Source organism: Tachysurus vachellii, chromosome 22 (genome assembly GCF_030014155.1).
Source record: "Tachysurus vachellii isolate PV-2020 chromosome 22, HZAU_Pvac_v1, whole genome shotgun sequence".
Lineage (NCBI taxonomy): Eukaryota > Metazoa > Chordata > Actinopteri > Siluriformes > Bagridae > Tachysurus > Tachysurus vachellii.
Genome location: NC_083481.1, coordinates 8,773,697 through 8,797,500, shown reverse-complemented (window position 1 = coordinate 8,797,500; position 23,804 = coordinate 8,773,697). Strand labels below are relative to the sequence as shown.

At 37.8% G+C, this 23,804-nt stretch overlaps 1 protein-coding gene across 4 annotated transcripts in view; it reads left to right on the top strand.

Annotated features, from left to right (window-relative positions):
• hrh1 (histamine receptor H1) overlaps positions 1–23,347 on the top strand; it is a 27,517-nt gene extending 4,170 nt beyond the window's left edge. For 2 of the 4 annotated variants that reach the window (XM_060858229.1, XM_060858227.1), the window contains exons 2-3: positions 21,416–21,484; positions 21,622–23,347. In XM_060858229.1, coding sequence (XP_060714212.1) covers positions 21,442–21,484; positions 21,622–23,099 — 1,521 coding nt within the window. In that variant the 5' untranslated portion in view covers positions 21,416–21,441 and the 3' untranslated portion in view covers positions 23,100–23,347. Of the gene's footprint in view, positions 1–21,415 lie in introns of all 4 variants that reach the window. The other 2 variants (XM_060858226.1, XM_060858225.1) reach the window with 1 other exon arrangement.
• The last annotated feature ends 457 nt before the right edge of the window (positions 23,348–23,804 follow it).

Below are 23,804 nucleotides of genomic sequence, written 5' to 3'. Positions count from 1 at the left end.
AGCTAGCAAATATTGGAAGCTAACAGTCAATAATGAATGTATTTTCAGGGTAGTCTAAGTTCAGTACTGATATAGAAACTAATTTTCATATTAATTGTATCTGGATTTCATGATGAGGATAAATGTCAAGCAATTTATATTTATTCATTTCCAAAAAACATATAGTGGACTTTTCTTAGATATATTGGGCGACTTCAAATTTTTAATTTATGCTAAAATTTAACTGTCACATCTAGACTGATTTCTTCATTTGCTCACTGGTGATAATAAATGTGTCAATAACCAATGTTATATGCTGGTGACCTGAACCTTCATTCTTTATAATAATTAATTGGTAAAATTTATTTGAAATTGTTCAATGGTCTCACTCAAAATACATGTTATTTATCATTCTTCCAGATTCATGTTGAAGCATTTCTTGCATCTGTCTACCTGTCATAACCGGTTAGATCCAAATGCAGGTTTATTTGCAAAATCCAAAAACAGGCAAGGGTCAAAACACCAGGCAAACAGCAACAACAAAGGAAATCCAAAAGCAGTAGTCAATAATCCAGGCGTAGGTCAGGGCAGGTAGCAAACAATCACAAACACGAAAAACAGGCAGGGTCAAAACGAGGCAATAAACAGAACAGAGAAATACGCTCGGTATGCAGACAGGCTAACACACAGAGCTAACGGGAAACAGGAACACAAACATATAGACAACGACTAGCAACAGGGAAGTGAGCAAACAGAGTATATATAGCTGACAGGAACCAATAACAAAGCAGAGACAATCAGAGACAAAGACAACACACCTGAGGGAATGAATGAGTTCAATTGGTGTCCGTGGGAACAAACGAGTGGGCGGAGCAAACAATTAACAACAGGGAAAGACAGCAGACAGAAACAGGGCAAAAGCACAGACAGACTCATTACACTACCTCTGTTATGTCTGTCAAGCACCAGCAACATGCTAATCATCTGTACACTCTAATAAGTCATAAGTACTGTGGAGAGTTTCACCAGCTGTCAGAGACAGTTTCTGATAAATAAGGGCAGACTGGCTTGTCCGGTCTGATTAGAAAATCTTGTAGCAGATGTAACTGTTTTCTTTTCATTTGTTTGTTTTCATAATTTCTATTAGTTACGTTTTTTTAAATACTAAAGTTAACAGTTTAACTGTGTTGCTGTTTATGAACAATTTGGGTGAAAACATTCTCCAATTTAACTTGACAGAAAACGAGAGCATTAAATCAGTACACTTTTGAAGCAGTACGAGCATCAGCCAAAAATTGATTAATGTGAGATGAAAGAAGGGGGTGTTTGTTATATTGGAGAGTGCATAACACTTGCGCATGTTGAGAGGTTAAAGAAGTTTTCTTAAGAAAGAAAACAGTACTATTGGTGTATTTTGGAGTAAACTGGAACTTAAAATGTGGAGCTACTTCAAAATGGGTGAAGGCTGGCAGGTCTGATACAGTCTTAAAATATTTATATTTTTGGTATTTTCCGCCTTAAACCTCATGCATACCTCCCTGCAATTCCTTCACACCCTTTTGGAGGCATGCCTTAGTCTGAATACATCTGTATTACTGCAATGTCATAAGGTGCGTCCCAACTAACATACGTACTCACTATTCACTGCCACGCTGTAGTATAAATAGTGTAGTTTGTCATGGACAAGACATCTTACACATGTCTTTTAATTTAGACAACTTTCTGAGTCATTTTTTAAAAAAATTTTGAATTACTGTTTTCTGCTGGAGCTAGTGACGGCACATTACCTATGTTTGACATAATTTGCAATGAACTGGGGAACAGCTTATACTTCCAGTTAGTAAAAAAATTTTAGTGTTTCATTTGAGATGATATTATCCTTTTAAATTTCATACACTAGATAGTTGGGATCATACGGCATCATGCAAGTGCATAATGTCTAGCAAGTAGGGTTGCAAAATTCCGGGAATTTTCAAGGCTGGAAACTTTCCATGGGAATTAACGGGAATATATGGGAATTAACGGGAATATATGGGAATTAACGGGAATATATGGAAATAAACTGGGAATTTTTAAAAAAAATGCAGAGTTTCCTATAACAAGGAACTTAAATGTAGTTTAAAAAATCTTAACAGCATAATTTTGTTTAAAACAATAATATTTAATGCAATTTAAGTTGAATTTGTACCCTGCATTCCTCGGTCACTTGCACACAGCACACTGCTTACTGGAGGGCCATTGAGGCCAAACCCCCTGCATGTACTTGCATTCTTCCATAACATGCACAGTAACACTTTATTTTAGGGTCCTTTAACTAGTTGCTTATTAGCATGAATATTAATAGAATATTGGCTATTTATTAGTACTTATTAAGCACATATTAATGCCTTATTCTGCATGACCTTATTCTACATTCTTAATTGTACCCAATACCTAAACTTAATAACTACCTTACTAACTCTTAATAAGCAGTAAATTAGGAGTGTTACCATATGCACAGATAATTTGATGACCCTCCCCCACACACTCACTCCCCCCGAAAAAAACATCCTCTATAAAATGTTTTTTTACAATTATTAAGTTTATTATGTTTATTATAATGTTCATTATGCTTTTGTGTTACTCAATTAAATTAAATAATCAGTTAAAGTTCTACTTACAATTAAATCAGTCAAGATGTAATTTTTAAAATTTGTATTACCTTGCATGCATGTCTGCTTATGACCAAACAAAATGTTTATGTTTGTATATAATATAGTTTATATAAATTTCTAATAAATTCCTGTAAATTCACATAAATTCCCATAAATTTCCATAAATTCCTGTAAAATTTCCAATTTTGAATATTTCTAAAATTCCCCAGATTAAGTTCCCATGGAAAGTTTCCGGAAATTTACCGGAAACTTTCCGCCCCTTACTGAGCTCAAATATCTAATGACTAAACTTTCACCAGTGATTGGTGGTTATTTAGGACCAGGACTGGCTGCTGGGGTAGCAGTGGGGTAGCAAGTTCTCCCTGTGTTCCCAAGGAAAAACTCAATAAAATAAAGTTCAGCTTTTGGCATCTTTAATATCTTATTTACTTTTAACAAATGGCTTCAAAGAGATTATTTTAACTTCTATGTAACCAAGAACTATAATCCCACAAGTGGACACAATAATCATAATAGTTAATGCCCCTAGAATTGTTATCCATTGGGGATCATTTAGCTAAGCCTACATTGCTGTATTGCTTGTGGATAACTTTCTAGAGCAATGATTTTTTTAAACGTCTTTGGAGGATAAATTAAAGCTTACTAGACTAAGCTAACTAAGCATGAAGGGACAGATAACATAATATAATTATTCTGTGTGACCTGAATGAAAGAGTGGCAAGCTAATAGCAAGCATCGCATTTCTGTTCGTCCTGCTTTCTTTTTGAAAGAGACACAACATGAGTACACACTTGAATCACTTAACATAAAAATAGTAAGCACAGATAATGCTTCGTTTAAATTTTAGATTTTCTTAACCAGTTCTACAGAAGGTATTTTGTGCAGTGCAATATGCTTTTTGTGTAGTGCCAAGAAACTTGAGTTAATGTTGGCTAACTGAGAGACTCAGTTGCAATCATTTGAATGGACCACCCAGAATTTTGAGTTCTTTCTTCATGATGTGTGGAGTGAGTCATGGTGTGAAATCTCTTTGTAAAAATTGATTTGTTCAAACAGCATTAAATAGATGTTCTTATGAAAACAAAGTTAAACAAACAGTTTAAGCAGCGCAGCTTAGTGGAGTCGAGGAACAAAGGTCGTGAAAGAGTGAGCGATTGTATTTTGATTTCTGACTCATAAGGTAGACGGATTGAAGTCTCTGGTTAATGCAGCTCTGCAGGACATTTATTCTCCTGTAAAACATCTAAATTGTATGTGAATAATATTTTACCACTGTAGTCATTTTGATGTGTTTCTATGACCTGAAAACTTACAAATGATGGTGGTGACTTTTTCAGCAGACGTTAGTGACTATCCTACATTCGATACAGCTCTTCAACTCACACCCCAGCTGCTGGTGGAAAGAAATGAGAGAGCAAGATGTGTAAAGCCTGACTGGGTTGAGATTGGACAAGTTGATGTCCTCAAACCAGCCGTCACTGATCACCATTCTTTTCAACAATCAATCTCTGATCTCCATTATTTGTCTTCCCACACTCTTCTTTGTTCTTTGTTTTAAACAATCTTCTTGGTGATAATTACAAATAATATAAGACAGCTATTCTATCTGTAATCATTTCTTTCATGTCTTTTTTCACAACTACTCACTACCACATCTTCATTTTGTCTATGTTCCAGATAAAAATTCTACAATTTTGTAAATTCTCAAATAGCTTTACAAAGATGGCTTCTTTCTATGAGATATTTGTTCTAATGTATTATTGTATTCTGTGACAAAGCACTTTTCTATTCTATTCTGTTAAGTTCTAGTGCTTTGTTTTGATGTCTGTTTGGTAACAAAGTTAAAATATAGAAAAATCTTATAGACAAACAATAGCTGAATTCAACTTTTACATTTAATTTGTATTATGTGTTTATGTATAGGGCATTAACCATATGTAGAAAATTATATTGATGTCTTCACTGCAAGGGCAATTTGTTTGTTTTTTTGCTGTACATCTAGATATCTCGGTTTGAGATCAGAAGATGACTTTGTGAGAAATAGAACTGTATCTAGATCTTGATGTTTTAAATACCTTAGAGCATGGCATATTTGGATGATCAAGTACAGAAGCAGGTTGCGTGTCTCTTGCTTGCCATAGCTGTGTAAAGCCAGTGATCCACTGCTTTCCCAATGCTTTTCCAGATTTTTTCTGCAGCTTCAGCTGTTTTCAGTTATTTCACTTGTTATTCCTTCAGTCTACTATTCAGACCTTGTCGCTCCAATACTTTTGGCAGGGACTGTAGACTGTCTTAGATTGGACTAAATGCTAGTTATTGATGATTGTTGTAACACATTATATTTATAATACATTGAATGCTTTCAGAGTTTTTAGTAATTGGGAATCTCTGTTGAAATTGTTGTTGTACAGATGAATGAGTTAGACAGATTATGTAGAGAAGTGCTAAAGCATGGGTATCCAATCTTATCTGAAAAGGGTCATTGTGGGTGCATGTTTTCATTCCAGCCAATCAGAAACTATACCTGAGTCAGCTGAAAGCCAAGATGGAATCAGATGTGGTTCATGCATGATGGGTATGAAAACATACACGAACACCTGCCCTTTGCAGACAAAATTAGACACCCCTGTACTAGAGTATACATTTAACACTGATATTCACAGACTGAAAGGAAAACATATGCCTATGACCAGTGGCAGCTCACCGGCTAAGGTTCTGCACTTCTAACTAGAAGGTTGTAAGTTCATATCCCATGACTGACAGGTAGATACTGTTGCGTCTTAGACCAGGACCTGTCAGCTAGGATACATTGGATTCTGCATCACTTTGGATAAAAGCATTGTAAAAAAAAAACAAAATTTTTAAAAAGAACATTGAATGTGTCAAAAAGCTTCTGGAGTGAAATGGATTTTTTTTTTTTTAATAGAAACTCAAATAACCCAAATTTCTTCCCAGCCATCGGAACAGAAGTTCATTCCCAAACAGAAGTACAGGAATCTGTCTCTAGAGAAATCTATTGCTGTCTGAAAGAAAGTGTAGTGTTCTCACTGTTCAAACACATGATCTGAGATCAGTCTTGTTGTGTTTCATTTGAGAAACCACCAGATTCTGGATTGGTATTAGAATGAATTTGGCATGTTTTCTGATGCAATCCGCTGATGTATTTAATCTACAGTCTGGTAATTAAATAAATGTTTCTAGAGTTGTGTAGCGTTCTGGAGTTAAGTAGGCACCTGCAGATAAAGAATAAGGAACAAAAGGTAAATCATTTATGAAAATACAGAAGAACTGTAAACAAAGTTAACAAAGCAGTTTGCTTTAATTTGCAGAAATAGAAACAACAAGGTTAAACAAACATTTTAATTGCTTAATTAATACATTGATTTAAAACAAAGAAGGTTTTGGACACTTCACAAAGCATGTTCACACAGACAAATTCTCCGAGCTGGTCAAGGATCACTTCACTTCCTTAAACAAGAGAAATGTCTTAAAGCTGTTTGGCAAGTGTTAGAGTTTAGAACAACTGATGGTTAGATCTCCATATTTTCAACACTAGCACAACAAGCTTCAACTGATTTCATCCCATCTAAAACCCATTGTATTTGATTGACAGGTGTACCTCACTGACTTGTTTACCGAGATGAAGCATGGGATTACTATTGCTATCAGTTTAGACAAAGAAAATGCAACAGATCTTAAAAGAACCATAATTATAAATATGTTTTGCAACTGACTGAATAATCTTTAATTATAAATGTAAGAAATAGCTTTTTCAAATTAGTATTTGAATTGAATAAAGTCTGGAATATGCCATCACAATCAGTCATGACATATGATCTTTACTTTTTGAATCAGCAGGTGAGACTCATCATGCTGTCAGTGGGGTTGAATGGGTTGATGAACCCAGAATAGAACAACATCTGTGTTTTCTGCCATAAAAAGAAATGGCAATGCACAAACAGAAGGAGTGACGAGCAAACATTTTCAGCTCTTGGATCACATCATGGATGTGATTTACTGTATACACATCATTTTCATTATCCTCCAGGTGGACATCTGATTTGTGGTCAAAATGGACTGCACTGACGGTGACAGTGACATGTGAGCTTGTGATACAAAGAGTGTGTTCATTAAAACATTTGTATGGCGTTGTTCAACTTATTTACAGAGTTTTGAATTTTATCTTACTAACTTCCTGAACAGTGATGCGGTAGTATAAAATTAGGCTACTAGTTTGTTTAATTTGAACAGCTTAATGTCCCTCACAGATCTGTAGGTAAGACGAAATAAAAAGCCAAATATAGAAAGAGCTATTGATTTTGAAGCAGAAGACAGAAACACATACTACAGTCGCATTGCATTATAGTGCTAGCAGAGAAGAGGACGGGGAAAGATAGATGTTATGAAATGGTATTTATTTCCAATATATAACTATGTGGCTTTGTGCGAAAGTCTCGGTTTGAACAAAGAGGATTTAGGCGATTCTCACTGTTGACTAGAATGGGTGAAGGAGTTGTTTTAAAGACACGTTTCTGTATTTTGTTAGTTATAACGTAAATTGTGGAAAGATCACCAAAATTAGCTCTTGTTTATAAACCCAGATCTTCTCTGTGTTATAACATATTAAATTGCACATTTCTTTTTGCTGACACACTCAACCCAATTTCAGCTACTGATGCTGACTCTTAGATGATACCATTGCAGAATAACTGATCTGGGGTTGAGACTGCATGCTACTGTAACTGTGTAACAAGAAAGAAAGGATGAGGAAGAGAAATGTGTAAAGAATGACACAATATTACTTTTCATCAAGTCTGCTGCTTAGTGTTTATATATCTCTTTGTCAGATGTTACTATGGTGTAACTAAGCGTTATTACAAGTGTCAAAGGCTTTTATGTAGTGTTGACTATTCTTTTTCAAGACCTCTGCTGTCAATCAACTTCTGGGCCACATCCTGACTTGATGGCACACCATTCTTGCATAATTAATGCTTAGAGTTTTTGTTTGTCCACCTGCCTCTTGAGGATTGAACAGAAGTTCTCAATAGGATTAAGGTCTGGAAAATGTCCTTGCCATGGACCCAAGATTTTACTGTTATGTTTCCTGACACATATTTATTACCTGCCTATGGCAATGTGCTCTATCATGCTGGAAAAGGCATCGTTCATCACCAAACTGTTCTTGGATGGTTGGGAGAAGTTGCTCTCATAGGATGTTTTTGTACCATTCTTTATTCATAGCTGTATTCTTAGGCAGAATTGTGAGTGAGTCTACTCACTTGGCTGAGAAGCAGCCCCACACATTAATGGTCTCAGGATGCTTTACTGTTGGTATGACAGGACTGATGGTAGCAGTCACCATTTTCTTCCCTGGGCAAGCTTTTTTCCGGATGCCTCAAACAATAAGCCCAATCCCTGTACCTTTTGCAATATCAGTCTGTCCCTGATGTTTTCCCTGTCTTTCCAGACCTGACAACCTTTACGCATTTTGTGTAGCAGATACGCATTTAGACATCAAAGTACGCTGCTACGATTTGTCACTTCAAAATACGCATTGTAAAAAAACATTGATGCCTTTGAGTTCAACTGTCTGTGCATTTGCGCACCAGGCAATGCGCCTATGGGTGTAACCGCATTGGGCAGCAACCTGGGAAAATAATAATTCGACCAATCATAGCGCCAGTTTAAAACTCTTCAACGCTACAAGCGGAGAGCCGTCAAAACGAATGTGGTTTTCATCTGTCTCTGTCCGTCTTCAATTCTTCTTACAGTGACTGTTTTTTACAAGTGAGGACTTAACGTCTCAAAGGTAAATGGCCAGAATTGTGAATTTCATCCATTTTAATAAGCCTGCCGAACCACAGGCGTCGTTAGACTCCTTTACTGGGGCATGTGCCCAAGTGTCCGGTGTTGTGCCTCAAGTTTAAGTTTTACGCACAGATCAAGTTTTACTTTATTTGCCAGTATTTATATAGGAAACGTAAGTCATGCCTGTAAACGCATTGCCGTCGTACTTTAACGGGAAAGGCAAACTGGCGCGAGCACGCAGAAATCAATATCCGCGAGCGTCTGTGTATCCCTTTTATAGCACGCAGTCATGCTATAACATGACAAAACTAATGTAATTTTTTAAATATCAATCGTATTCTGACTCGATTGTTACTTGCTCCTGTAGATCACATCTGACGGACATCAGATTTTTTTGTGAAAAGCAGGGAAATAGAAGCAGAAAGTAGAAATGATGAGGGAGGTATTATTATATGATCAGCCAGTCAAAACCATAGTGAAGTCTAGAGTCTTGCTTTATTGCTGAGAAAATTAACACATGTACAGTATGTGTTGTCAGATATGAAGTTACTGTTTAGTTCATTAGATCTAATTTATGGCGATACATAAAGAGTTGTTAAAATAGTATGCAGATATTATACACAAACGATCATGCACATAACGTTATACTCTTTATTTTAGTTGCTACTCAAAAGTAAAGTAAGTTGAGTAAGTTGCTACTCAAAAAATTTTTCCAAGGTTGGCAGGTCTGAATCACTATGCATTCAGATGCACTCATACCTGCTTGCTGCCATTCCTGAGTAAGCTCTGTACTGGTGGCAGCCCGTTCTATATCTGAATCAACTTCAGTAGATGGTCTTTGCACTTACTGGGCTTTCTTGAGTGCCCTGAAGCTTTCTTCGCAACAATTGAACCTCTCTCCTTGAAGTTCTTGATGATCCAATAAATGGTTGATTTAGGTGCAATCTTACTAAAAGCAATGTCCTTGCCTGTGAATCATTTTTTGTGCAAAACAATAATGACTGCACATTTTTCCTTGCAGGTAACCATGGTTAACAGAGAAAGAACAATGATTTCAAGCACCACCCTCCTTTTAAAGCTTCCAGTCTTTTATTCTAACTTAATCAGCATGACAAAGTGAGAGGGACTTTGCAATTAACTGTAATTCATCTGATCACTCTTCATATCATTTTGGAGTATATTTGTAAATTATCATCACAAAAATGGAGGCAGCAGACTTTCCTTTTTTTTTAAATTAATATTTGTGTCATTCTCAATATTTTTGGCTATTGCTGTTCTGGAAGAAAAGGACAGGAAGAGAAAATTATGAAATATGCAAAATACAGGCAGGATCTTGGATGTAACTTATTACATAACTGATTGTCAGAATCCCAACAGCATTTAAGGTTATTAAAGTATTGGACCAGTATTGTATTGGATAAGTATTATTCATTCATTTGGCGCATATACTGTTCTCTGATAGCACTGTCATATTGAAAATGAAAAATAACTATGCAGAAATTATTATTTTTTTTTTTTACATATTTTATATGTGGTCAGAGATTCATGTTGCTGGAATTCTCTGACACATGATTTCAAGCAGCATTCTTAAATAATGAGCTCACTTGAGATTTGATGCATTCATGCACTCGTTCACCTTTGCAATATTTAAAACTGAAATATTTTAGTTCCAAAGAAAATGAATGAGCTTCATCGCATCATTGATGTTAACTAATAAAGATAGAACAATTAAATGAAAATGTATTCACATATATATTAATAAACAACTTAATACATTTTCATTTAATTGTTCTATCTTTATTATCTTGTCATGATCACAGTTCCAGTGGTCTCTGGTTTGATCCTGAGGTCAGTTTACTGTCTGCATTCTTTTGATGTATTCATGTAGTTATTCTTTTCTCTCTGGTTTCTTCTCAGCTCCCAAACACATGCCAGTTGGTGTCTTGCAATGAACTGGTGTCCAAACCCTCATGCCCAGTGTTCTGGGATAGTCTCTGTATCCACCACAGTGCTGACCAGTATAAATAATGGCTATTAAAGATAAATGAATAAATATGCAATGGTTTAAACTTACCACACATTATGTTCAGATATACAGAAAGACTTTAAAATGAATTTTACCAGCAACTATTATACTAAAAGGCATACAGGTTTAAATAGTATCAATATGATCTGTAATCACAGCAGGATTTTTATGTACTTATTATTATCTATTTTTATTGATGTACGATGGTACACAGCACAGTATAAAGATTTATCATCAGCAGTAAGACATAAAATATGAATGAGAAGAAAACCAGAGCAGACACACATTACTGCAATGATCTAACCTCTTCAGTACAGGAAGCTTCATCAATCATTGTCTCAGACTTCATTATGATGTAAATAACAAGACCATGGAGTCTTGTTGGTTCATAAAAGAAAAACACAGAGGATCAATTTGAGGATGGAGCGGCATCTCTTTTGTTCATTTGTGTCACACTCATTAAGTGGATGAAGGCTAATGGCAGCTAACTCTGAAGATAGAAGAAAATAATTACACCGTTGCACAATCGATCATATTTTAACCTTGAATACAATTTTTGGCTTTTTCATGACTGAAACACAGTCAGTTTTTATTTTCTGACCAGCCTTCTGTGCGCTTTTGTTTATATCTTTTAACCCAGCCAGTCCTACAGCAGGTGATCCATGTGGAGCTGCCTGATTTACAAATAGGGTCACAAGAGAAACTCATAATGTCACCTTTGCGAAATAAATGTTAGAAATAATGCTCTAACCGTGAAGAAGTATTTTGTGTGATTATTTTAAAATGTCACATTTTAACGAGTCACTTAAATTAAGAGTGTGTGTAATGTTTTAATTTCTTTCACAAGTTTGATATGATGCACTAGAACATATATACTGTATAGAGTATAAACAATCAGCCATAAAAATAAGAAAAAAGATTCTCATCCAACCACTTCTGATAAACAAACTAGCACAGAGTTTCAAATCAGAAACTTGAGTACATACGTTGTGCACAAACATTATGAGGGTTTGTGTTTATTTTAAAAAGCTCCCATTTACTTTTCAAGCCTCTTCAAGGAAATCTGACGGACAGACGAATGATGCATTTTTGTGTCTGTGAAGATTCTCAGTCATACAGATGTGGTTATCTGGGAGCGGAGTCATGTCAAATGGACCTCTTTCATGTTAGATCGAAACGTTTCGCTACTCATCCGAGCAGTTTCTTCAGTCTGAGGATAGTTGGCTGGATTTCACAAACTTTTATCCTCCAAAGTAAAGGATCCTTCCTTTTATGGATAGCCTTCTGAGCTAACTAAGAGATGGTGAGTGTCAGGACTCAGCCCGGACTTTGGCCACGTGCATCTGCTTACGTTCTTCGTCACGTGTCTGCCCTGCCTTCGTCTGCTCCTCCCTGTCTACACACCTGTTTCCTATTGTGATTTCCCTGTGTATTTAACTGTGCTGCGTTGCCTTGTGCAGCACGGAATCTACTGTTGTCCTGTCTTCAGTCCGCATGTTGTTTAGTGTTTCCTTTGTTATTAAAACCCTGTTTGTTTTGCTATCCTGCGTTTGGGTCCGTTTCTGTCCCGCGTCATGACAGTGAGAATGGAGAGAGTCGTTAAGAGTAAGGGAGAGTCGTTAGACTCTATGTAACAACCACAGAGAAATATGAGTAGGGAGAATCTGATCAGTGGTTCCTTAGGTGTCCTGGCTTTCTTGGTGGACCTGTGAAGAGTTCTCGATCTTCTTGGGGATGGATGAAAGAGCAGCGTGAAAAATAGGAGACAGCTTGCATTTATATGTACACCTGCATATGTACATAAGATACACAGGCAAAGTGTGCATGCAATGTCACTTGTATAGTTGCTGCCTTCTGTACACACACACAAGGTCAAGTTTCAAGTATAACTCACCCGCCCTGCTTTATGTCAGGCCGTACAATCCCATCCTGGCATGTTTTATTTTCCTACAACAACACATTCTATTGTAGTTTATGTGATGCTTATGTTTGAAACGACATGACAGCCAAAAGAGATTTGCCCTTTCAAAGACACATACTGACTTTTTTGAAAAGAATTTTCACACTTGCTGACATGGGGTGTAGGTTGGCATAGTGGTTAGCATGATTGCTTCACACCTCCAGAGTTCAATTCCCACTTCCATTTTTTCTGCTTGGGGGGGTTTGGGGATTTCCTTCAGTTCCTCTGGTTTTCTCCCCAGTCCAAAGGCTGATTGACATGTCTAAATTGTATGTAGTGTGTGAATGAGTGTGTGTATGTGTGTGTCCTGTGCCTTGAATTACCTGAGATAGACTCCAGGTTCCCTGTGACCCTGTGAATGGTAAATAAAACAGAGATTGGATGGGTGGATGAATGGATTGACGGGGTGGATGTTACTGACATAATAAAATGAACCAATGTTGCAGTAATTGTAGAATGTAAAAAAATGCAACCTGGTCAAGCCTTGGAGTTGCAGAAAATACATAATGTTTATTTTTGTAACAGAATAATATCGTGATAGTTTTCATAAATTGTTATTAATTATTGGATGCCTGGTGGTCATGTGGCAGGCTGCGGCACTCTCACTGTAGCACTGTGGGTTTGATTCCTGGGCAGGGATCTGACCCAGTCATTGAGGGGTTAACTCTCAGTGCCAGTCTCAAGCGTGGATAAAATGCGAGGGTTCATCAGGAAGGTGATATGGCATAAAACCTGTGCCAAATCACAATATGCCGATTGGATGATCTGCTGTGGTGATCCCAAAGAGGGAGCTGAACAAAAACATTGTTTACTATTTTTAATTTAATAATTCAGGCAAATTGAGAATATATTGATACTGTACCCAATGCAGCACAACTGATATATTCAGAAAGCACTGAAATGACCCACAAGCAGACTGAACCCAATGCAGAACATCTCTATTCATGTGGGTTGTTTGTGGTTCATTTGTGGTCTACTTGATATCTGTTGTGGTCATTTTACAGTTTGGTTTATGGTTTGGGGTTGTGTAGTTACAGTCAGGAAGGAAGTAAGCATTGTTAAGTTAGCAACATGACTGCTAATAATATGTCAGTGCATTGAATAAGCCGAAATGAGTTTCCTCCGCAGGGTGGCTGGGCGCTCCCTTAGAGACAGGGTGAGGAGCTCGGTCACCCGGGAGGAGCTCAGAGTAGAGCCGCTGCTCCTCCACATCGAGAGGAGTCAGCTAAGGTGGCTCGGGCATCTGTTCCGGATGCCTCCTGGACGCCTCCCTGGGGAGGTGTTCCGGGCATGTCCAACCGGGAGGAGGCCCCGGGGAAGACCTAGGACACGCTGGAGGGACTATATCTCTCGGCTGGCCTGGGAACCCCTCGGTATTCCCCCGGAAGAGCTGGAGGAAGTGTCTGGGGAGAGGGAAGTCTGGGCGTCCCTGCTTAGACTGCTGCCCCCGCGACCTGGCCCCGGATAAGCGGTAGAAAATGGATGGATGGATGGATGGATGCATTGAATAATTCTGTCCATATATTATTGTTGTAATATACAGTGTTTTAATGTATGCATGTATTTGAAAGGCAAAAATAAACCTGTGGTATGAAGCATGAGTCGGTTCCTGTTGCTTAGTTTTTCCAAATGATTTTGGTATTTCACTTCAACAGCCAAATCCTAGCATCGTGTAAACAGGGCTGTCAAGTGTCACACATTGAGAGTGACAGTCACGCATTTCGGTCTTTTCTCCCGCTCTCCCGCCACAAATCGTATTTCTCACGCAGAAAAACTTTTTGACTATTTATCATATATTTAATATGCCGCAGCGTCCAAACTGCATCTGTCCGCACTGCTGTCTCTATGGAACCGGGCAGGAATCAAGCGCGTCTCCCCTGGAGTTCTTAGTCCAGCCTGCCACTTATCAGCCAATCAAAATAAGAGGCTACACAATAGCCAATCAGAAAATAGCACTATTGTATCTGGGTAAGATTTAACGCAACAACCAAGGAAAAAAAAACATATTCATTAGAGAGGGTATTTTCGATGGTCGGTTTGAACAAAACCTCAACACGAAACAGTTTGTCTCTGGACGGTACATTGTCCTCAATCATGACCCTAAAAATGGCTGGGCTTGAGCCGAACTGTTTTAAATGGGAGCAACATTACAAATGATAAAGGAGTCCAAAAAGGCAACAAACACTTACAATAAACAACACCAGTCATAATCTCTTTCTTTCTCTCTCTCTCTTTCTCTCTCTCTCTCTCTGTCGCTTTCTTTCACACACACACAAATTAAACAAATACTTTGTATTAACCATGGTGTTGTGCGGGGGGGACGGGGACGGGGAGGGACGGGGAGGGGGGGGCATGTGTTGGAGATGTCACGCTTGCCTGTCTTCAAAACTTGAGAGCCCTGTGTAAAATAACATTATCCATAATTCAGTGTTACACAGCTGGTCCCTGACTTCTTGAGAAGTTGTGATGTTACAACAAGTGGTTCTGAGAGCTCATCTACTGGGAAGCTGTCCAGAAAGAAAATTAAGTCCCCTTTAGAGTCCACTTGTGTTGTGTACATTAAAATGTCTTCCTTTTCCTGATGCTTCCAGTTTGCTGATAGTTCCCTGAGAACTCTTTAGTATGTTGTGCTCTGCTGGAATATTACAGAAAAAAAACACGTTTTCTTCTAACACCAAATATGAGCAAATAGATATAGATAGAGTCAATCTGATATATTTCGTTTTCGTCCTCAGTTTCCACTTGAGCTAGGAGAAAAAATTTAGTAATAACAAGCAAGAGATGTTTACAGCCGCCAGTTTAGCATTGTACACAGCACATACCTACGTCAATACACGTCGTTCAGTTGCTGAGTATCTCAAATTGTTTTGCTCATGTAGACACTTTACACTGTTAGACAGATTGGGAAGGCAGCATGATCGTTACAAAAGCTGCTCAGACGATACAAAAAGATTGTGTGAAGTGTGACGTTACATGAATAAACAATATATATCATGTTAACAGGGGTAGATGGAAACTTTCGATCGTAATGATCAGTAATATTTTAACACAGCATCTGACCATTTTCGTATTTCTGATTATGAAAGTGCATGGCACGTGTAAATGTGATTTACAAACGGGTTGCAAGAGATTTTTATAATATGCCCTTTCTTTTCCTTTTTTTTTTTTTTTACAAATATTATGGTCAATTTCTAACAAGCTACTTTTAAACTATGCTTGTGTAATGGTTGAATCTTTTTTTTAATATGCTGATGCACTAGTATAAGAATTCAGCAATAAATATAGATTTTCCAGTCCATCTATGTCTGCTAAACACACTATTATTGGGTGGTGCAGTGTTGGGTGGCGCAGCACGTAGCATTACCTCCTCAAAGCTTCAGCATCCGCAGTCCTCAGATCCTAAACTCTGGTTTCTGTGTTCATTGAGTTTTCCTGCTTGATCTGCATGGCCATGGGGTTTCCTGGTAGGTGAATCAGCTGTGTTAAATTTCCCTTAGGTGTGAATGTGTGTGTACAGTTCTCATTCATTGAATAATGAATGAAGGAATGATAATGAAGGAACACCATCTGTGAAACCTAACACACCAAATGTTTGTAAAATGAACATGCCTATAAAATATACTTTTTTGACTTTCTTAACCTTCTTTTCATAGGTAGTTCAAATGTAGTGTACCTTTGAATTCTACTTTTTGAAAAGTACAAATTACTTTTCAAAATGTAACTAAACTACTTTTTGAAAAGTACAAATGTTATTATTTTGGCGATGTAATGTATTGTAGATTGTAATCATACAAACAGCTATTTGTATAATAATACGTTGGTACATGTACTCTCTCTCTCTCTCTCTCTGGAGAAAAGAATCTAACATTTATTGGAAGGAGAATTTACACAGAATTTTTGGGTAATGTTTTTTAATCGCTAAAACACCACACCTCATTGGTTTGTTCATTTCTCCTTATGATGAATGGTAATAATCAGTAATGGAAATATTATTTATTAAAGCTACCATTTTTTTATTGTGTAGAACTAGGTGTGCGTGCTCGCTTTTATTTTTCCATACCACTTTCCAAAAACCCAACAAAAGGCTAAACCGAATGAAATGCAGCCCATGGGGTCGTCACCAGCTTGTGGCTTTTGCCTCGCTTAAGTTCACACTCCATGTGTGAGTGCTAGTGTGGTGTTGCATGATCTCTCTCTCTCTCTCTCTCTCTCTCTCTCTGAGTGTGTGTGTGTGTGTGTGTGTGTGTCATGGCAGTCTCAATCACAACACACACAAGTAGGCTAGTGGTAATAATGCACAGGTGAGAATCATCCCATGCTGCTGTGGTTCATCCCACATCCCACTTCACCCTTTAACAGCTGGTGCTCCTGCTGCAAAATACTAATTTCTATTGCTCATGCAGTGTTACTTATGCAAATATCATTTGACCTATTTTTATTTAGATATAAATAAAACCATTGCACTCGTAAATGTAAGTAATGTAAATGTTAGTAATTTCCACATTACAATTACTGCATACTATATATATATATATATATATATATATATATATATATATATATATATATATATATATATATATATATACACACATATATATACGTATATATGTATATATACGTATATATATGTGTGTGTGTATGTATATATATATATATATATATATATATATATATATATATATATATATATATATATATATATATATATATATATATATATATATATATATATCCCAAACTGTTGTAGCCCTATATGTATAGATAGGGCTATATATATATATATAGGGCTACAACATATATATATATATTATACAGCAGGGCTACAGCAGTTTGGGATTAATCTCCAAGCCTCATAAGGATTGGCTTCAATATATCTATTTTAAAAAAAAAGCAATCATGAGTGCATTTCTGTGATGTCTGGGAATGGATATGCAGCTGAAAGTGAGCATAGACTGATAATATTTTACAATAACAACATTTAATCATTAGTTGTTCAATTTAAAACCATTCTGATCCAAAGCGATGTACTGAAACCCCCAGATGCTTCACAACACCTGGGGTGCTAGACAGAACCGAGGGGTGATAAATGTAATTTCTTCTTGAAAAGTGCAAGTAAGGTATGTGTGAAACTTCACTGATCTACTTGGTGCTTCAAAATACAAAGGAACTCACATTTCAAAGACCCAAAGCATGGAAAAATAGACTATAAATGCCAAGGTCATGTACCACTGCGATTGAATAGGGTGTGAAATGTAAGAGGAGGCAGAAGGTAGAAATTAAGGTGACTGTCAACATTTTAGTGGACAGTGAAGTGTGCGGTGAGACCGTTCCTTAGCAACGAGGCAAGATCGCTATCTGTCTCTCATTTATTTCTGCACGAGATGCCCGTTATGGTAAAGGGTGATGGCAAGTAAATTCAATATAATAGCATTGCTTTTGAACATGAAGCATGACATTAAGGCTTTCATTGATGACTCATGCCAATTATGCCTGTAGTTTTTCCATCTCAGCTCATTCACGCACACAGCCAAGGTCTTGTTAAAATCTGTATATGATCAGATGAGGGTCCACTACCAAGAACCTTATTTCATCGGTATTCAGTTATCAACTACACTGACAAACCAGAAAGATGTGCTTCATCCAATTTAAGAATTAATTTTTATGTATAGTGTACAGAAAAATATTCCACTTTTCAACAAAACATGATTTCATCATTTATAGTAAATGTAAACAAGTTTTTTAAAGACTACATTGCATTTCATTGTTCTGGCTGCACTTACACATTTAAATTATATATTTATATTTCATATCGACTAGTGTATATGATCCCCTCTTGTCCCTGTCCTATACACTTCCCAAACACAGATTATGCCCAAAGACTCTGCTTCACTGGGAAATATCACCTGGATACTGTAGACCTGTAGCTAAGAACTGCTGCTGTAATCATAAATACTATGGGTGCATCTCATTCTGTTCCCTAGCTGTCAGGGCACTGATCGGTGAGTCGGCCATTTCAAGCACAAAATTCTTTGTGCGCTGGAACATTTATTTCGATAAAAAAATCCCACAATAGACCACAATAAAAGTTGAAGCACTAATGTTCAAGATGTTCAATTACTGTAAATCTATTTTTTCTGATGCCCCTCAGGCAAATTCGTATACAGATATAAGTAGCTTGTTGCTGTTGTTTTAGCTCTCAAATGATTACTTATGTTAGCGATTTTAAACTTTATTTGATGTTATATGCTTTGTTTAATACGATCCTGCTGGACGTACCACTTTTTTGATTAGCTTATTCATGTGTTATGTTTGTGAAAGGCATTATACATATAAAATGGAAATGAATTATGGAAAGTCTTGAGTGAATGGAAAGTCTAGTGACTTTATAGAGATCCCCAGCTCTGTTTCCCTTTGCTGTTTCTCTAATCTAGAGGGTAGTTTCCTGTTTTCTAGATAGATTTCAAACGTATACTCTAATACTCTCCACAGAGACTGTGAGTCTTTATGTGTAGCTCAGCCTGTTAGGAAGTTGGGGGTGAGAGCACAGGGTCAGTCATGATACAGCATCCCTTTAGTAGAGAATGTTGAGTCTTGCTCAAGGGCCCAGCAGTAGCAACTTGTCAGTTCTGGGGCTTGAATCCATGGCCTTCTAATTTGAGGCTTGGTTTACGGTCTATGAGGAGCTTTACGTGTTCACCCTGTGTCTGTGTGTGGGTTTACCCCAGGTTTTCTGACTTACTTCCACTTGAGAAAAGATGGCAGGTGGATTGACTACGCTCAATTTCCTCTACATGGGAATGAGAGTGTAAAAATATGTGTGCACGGTTACCTGTGATGGACTGTCTTCACATTCAGGATCTATTCCTGCCATGTTTCCAGTGTTTCTAGATAAGAAACAGATCTACCATAATCCTGACAAGGATTGGTCAATGTGAGAATTTTAACATTCAGAGAGATATTTCTTGTTAAGTTGGGCATGTAGGCTTTGTATTTACCATGATTGCCACACACCTCCCGGGTTGGGGGTTTGATTCCTGCCTCTGCCAGGTGTAGAGAATGAGCATGTTCTCCCCGTGCCTTGTGGTTTTCTCTGGGTACTCTGGGTTTTTGTCCCCAGTCCAACAAGGTTTTAGGGTTGCTGGCATCTCTAAATTGTCTGTAGTGTGTGAATGGGTGTATAAATGTGTTTGTGAAGTTGTGCCCTGTGATGGACTGACATCCTGTCCAGGGTATACACTGCCTTGTAACTCGAGTCTTCTGGGTTAGGCTGGTTCCCTGCGATCCAGTAGGATAAGCAGTGTAGAGAAAGGATGGATAGATATTTCAGCGTTAAACAGTGGTTTCTGTCCGTAACACTTTGACTCGTAGTATGTCTGTGTTAACCTCATCATTGGGTAGTGGTGCCTCAGATGGTTAAAGCTCTGGGTTGTTGATTAGAGAGTTAGCATTCAAGCCCCTGCACTGACAAGCTGCTACTGATGGGGGCCCCTGACCCTTAACCCTACGTGCTTGAGGGGTGTTGTATCACTCTGACCCCAACGTTCTCAGCTGGGATATGTAAAGAAAACCTCCACCATGGAGGTATGTGTGGTGATAAATGTGTTTTTTATGGGTTGTAGAATTTCTCGTATTGTGTTACTAAATACCTAACATATATTAATTGACATACCTTTTGGTACAATTAGTGTTATTATACGTACTTTTGTTGTCTGCAGCAGATTAGGAAACCAATAAGCACTAATAAATGAGTACTTTTGCCTCTACTTGCAACTACAAATCTGACAAGGATAAAATGTTCACTGAAGATGAATTGAATGAATAGAAAATAAAGCATTGACTTGGGTTATGACCCTAATTATCACATACACAATTTAAAAAAAATGTTGCCAAACGTTTTACTGTCATTAACACACTGTTAATTGATGTCACTGGATTAACACTTTGACCCAATAAGTGATGTCCTTTATGTCCGTACTAATTTCTGTCAACGGGAATGAACTTAATATTATATTGAACGTTGTAAAGACTAAAGAAATATTCTTGTTTGAAATTGGATTCACATTTGATGTGTTTGAATTGAAGACAGTTCTCATTAAAGGGTTCAATAAGTATACACAGGTCTAAAAATAGGGGGGCACGGTGGCTTAGTGGTTAGCACGTTCGCCTCACACCTCCAGGGTTGGGGGTTCGATTCCGGACTCGGCCTTGTGTGTGTGGAGTTTGCATGTTCTCCACGTGCCTCGGGGGTTTCCTCTGGGTACTCCGGTTTCCTCCCCCGGTCCAAAGACATGCATGGTAGGTTGATTGGCATCTCTGGAAAATTGTCCGTAGTGTGTGATTGCGTGAGTGAATGAGAGTGTGTGTGTGCCCTGCGATGGGTTGGCACTCCGTCCAGGGTGTATCCTGCCTTGATGCCCAATGACACCTGAGATAGGCACAGGCTCCCCGTGACCTGAGGTAGTTCAGATAAGTGGTAGAAAATGAGTGAGTGAGCGTGAGGTCTAAAAATAGGACACAATTTAAAAGTAACATTTAGTATACTTATTACACATTTTTTTCTTTTTTTGGCATTCATTCATCTTCAGTAATTGCTTTATTCTAATGGAGCAGAAGCCTATCCCCAAATCTCTGGGAGTGAAGTGGGTCCACACATACATGCAATTTAGCAAAGCTGCATACTGGCATGTAGTAGAAAATGGGAGAGTTTTCAGAAACCCTCGACCAAGAGTGACCTAACCACACAACCGAACCCGAGATCCCTGAGCTACCTGCTGTGCCACCTAGATACAATTAATAACCTAAAATTAGGCAGAAAGCTAATTAGCCAGAAAAGGGTCTGGAGTGGGTCTGGACTTTTTTTCAGTAAAAAAAAAGAGCAGTAACCAGAATTTGAACCCTCAATCTGTAGATGTAATTATAAATAAATGTGGGTATACATACATTATTATTCCTACTAACATATTGTGTTTTTGTTTTTGTTTTTAGGAATTCGCTTATGGACATGCCGATGAATGACCTGTGTGTGGATACCATTATCCAGACTTTTGACATCAGGTGACAATACTAGAATACTCCAATGGAGACTAAGACAGGCAGTCAAGTCAATAAAATCTTGCAAGGCCATGCCAGTTTAAATTATACAACGTATTTAAATGCATCTCTTTCTCTCCACCATCATGTGAATAATGCAGTGCTGGGGATCATTCTGGGCATGTTGTGTCTCCTGACAATCATCATGAACATTCTGGTTCTTGTCGCCGTGAGGAAAGAACGTACTTTACATACCGTGGGAAATCTTTACATTGTCAGCCTCTCTTTAGCAGATCTAATAGTTGGGTCAACTGTAATGCCACTAAACCTTGTCTACCTACTTGAGGATGAATGGAAACTTGGTCGTGTGGTGTGTCAGTTCTGGTTGGTGATGGATTATGTCGCTAGCACGGCCTCTATTTTCAGCTTGTTTATTCTTTGCTTGGACAGATATCAGTCTGTTAGGCACCCGTTAAGGTATCTGAAATATCGAACCCGAGGAAGAGCAACTCTGATGATTTGTTTTGCTTGGCTTCTGTCAATGATGTGGATTATTCCCATTTTGGGATGGAGGATGTTTGCAAATGTTGACCAGAAACCTGAGCTAGAAAGCAAGTGCGACACAGACTTTCGTTTTGTCACATGGTTTAAAGTGCTGACTGCCATTCTCAACTTCTACATCCCATCGTTCCTGATGCTGTGGTTCTATTCTCAAATTTTCATAGCTGTGCGAGAACATTACAAGCAATGGGAGAGCGTCACTATTGCTAAAGTGGTGGCAGATGAAGACATTAATGTGCAAAGCTTAAAAAATCAGAGGACATTCAATAAAATGGCTGATGAAGAGAATCTGGCCTTGCAGACTTATTCTCAAAAGGAGGGTATATTGGATCAATATACATTAGAGCAGCCATACAATTCAAGGGATGCTAATGAAGAGAATGGTGAATCCACGAGCGATAAAAAATCCAAACATAGAAAAACATTTTTTAAGATTACAAAGCCTAAGAAGAAAACAGTGAGGGACCCTCATGAGGTTTCGTCAGTAAACCAGGAGATAAATTCAGAAACACCTTCAAAGGATCCATCTTTACCTCTGGGCTTTTTGCAACATGAAGAGAATGCCGACCTGAAGAAGTTTGTATCTGTTACTGATTGTAATGTATTAGTGCCGAATTCAGTTGCTAATATTTGTGAGATAACAACCAACACTGATGTTCACAAACACATCACCATTCTCTGTAACGATGATGCTAATGCACAGTCACCTGTATCACAAGGGTCATGGATGCACGGCGACGGTCCAGCGATAGACGGTAGCAACACTATGACATTGAGGCAAACATGGCAGAAATTCTGTGAACAGTCCAGGCAGTGTGTCCAAAACATGCGCGTTCATAAGGAACGGAAAGCAGTGAGGCAGTTAGGCTTCATCATTGGCGCCTTTATGGTATGCTGGATCCCTTATTTTATCACCTTTATGGTCATGGCGCTGTGCAACTCGTGCGTCCATCATGACCTCCACATGTTCACTATCTGGTTAGGTTACATCAACTCAACACTGAACCCCTTTATTTATCCACTTTGCAATGACAATTTCAAAAGAGTATTTAAAAGGTTCTTTCGTATTAAGCAGTAATTTTTGTCTGTAAAGATTGAACATGTAGCAGCTGTGTATGTCTTTGTAAACAGTTATTTTTGCCTTTATATGTGCAACTGTATTTTTAAAGGTTGTACACTTTGGACTATTATGGTATTAAAGGCCTATGTTGATTGTCTTATATCTTTGGTGCTAACCAGTGTCATTGTATGCTTGTAATCTGCATCAGATTAAGGCATCAGTACAAATACTGATGATAAATGTTTAATAAATTCTCTGTGAGTTTTTATGCTTCTAAGGATTGTTTTTATTTACACATCACAGACTTTGTTTAGTCTACGTCTGCTTTTGTCTCATTTCGCCGGTAAAATTTGCTTATTTCTATTTCTTACCCATTTATTTGAGGGTTTATGGGATGAGAATGTATCAGTGACATGGAAACATGTACTTGTAACTGTGTATATTTGCCACAGAACCACTTACTTCCCTGTTTTGTAAATAAAGGTAAACATTATTAGCCATGACAGTAATATGATAAGTTTAACTTTATGTCCCAGGCCCTGAGGGAGGGTCTGGCCTACTGTTCTCGCTCTCATTACTATACACCTTTACTATTAGTTGCACTGTGCCATCATTCTCATGCACTTCAGGCACCAGCAGCGTGGGTTTACCTCTGCATGTGTTCTGTTTATGTTCTGCTTTGTTCTCTAGTTAATTACTTTTGCAACGTGTTTGTTTTCATTC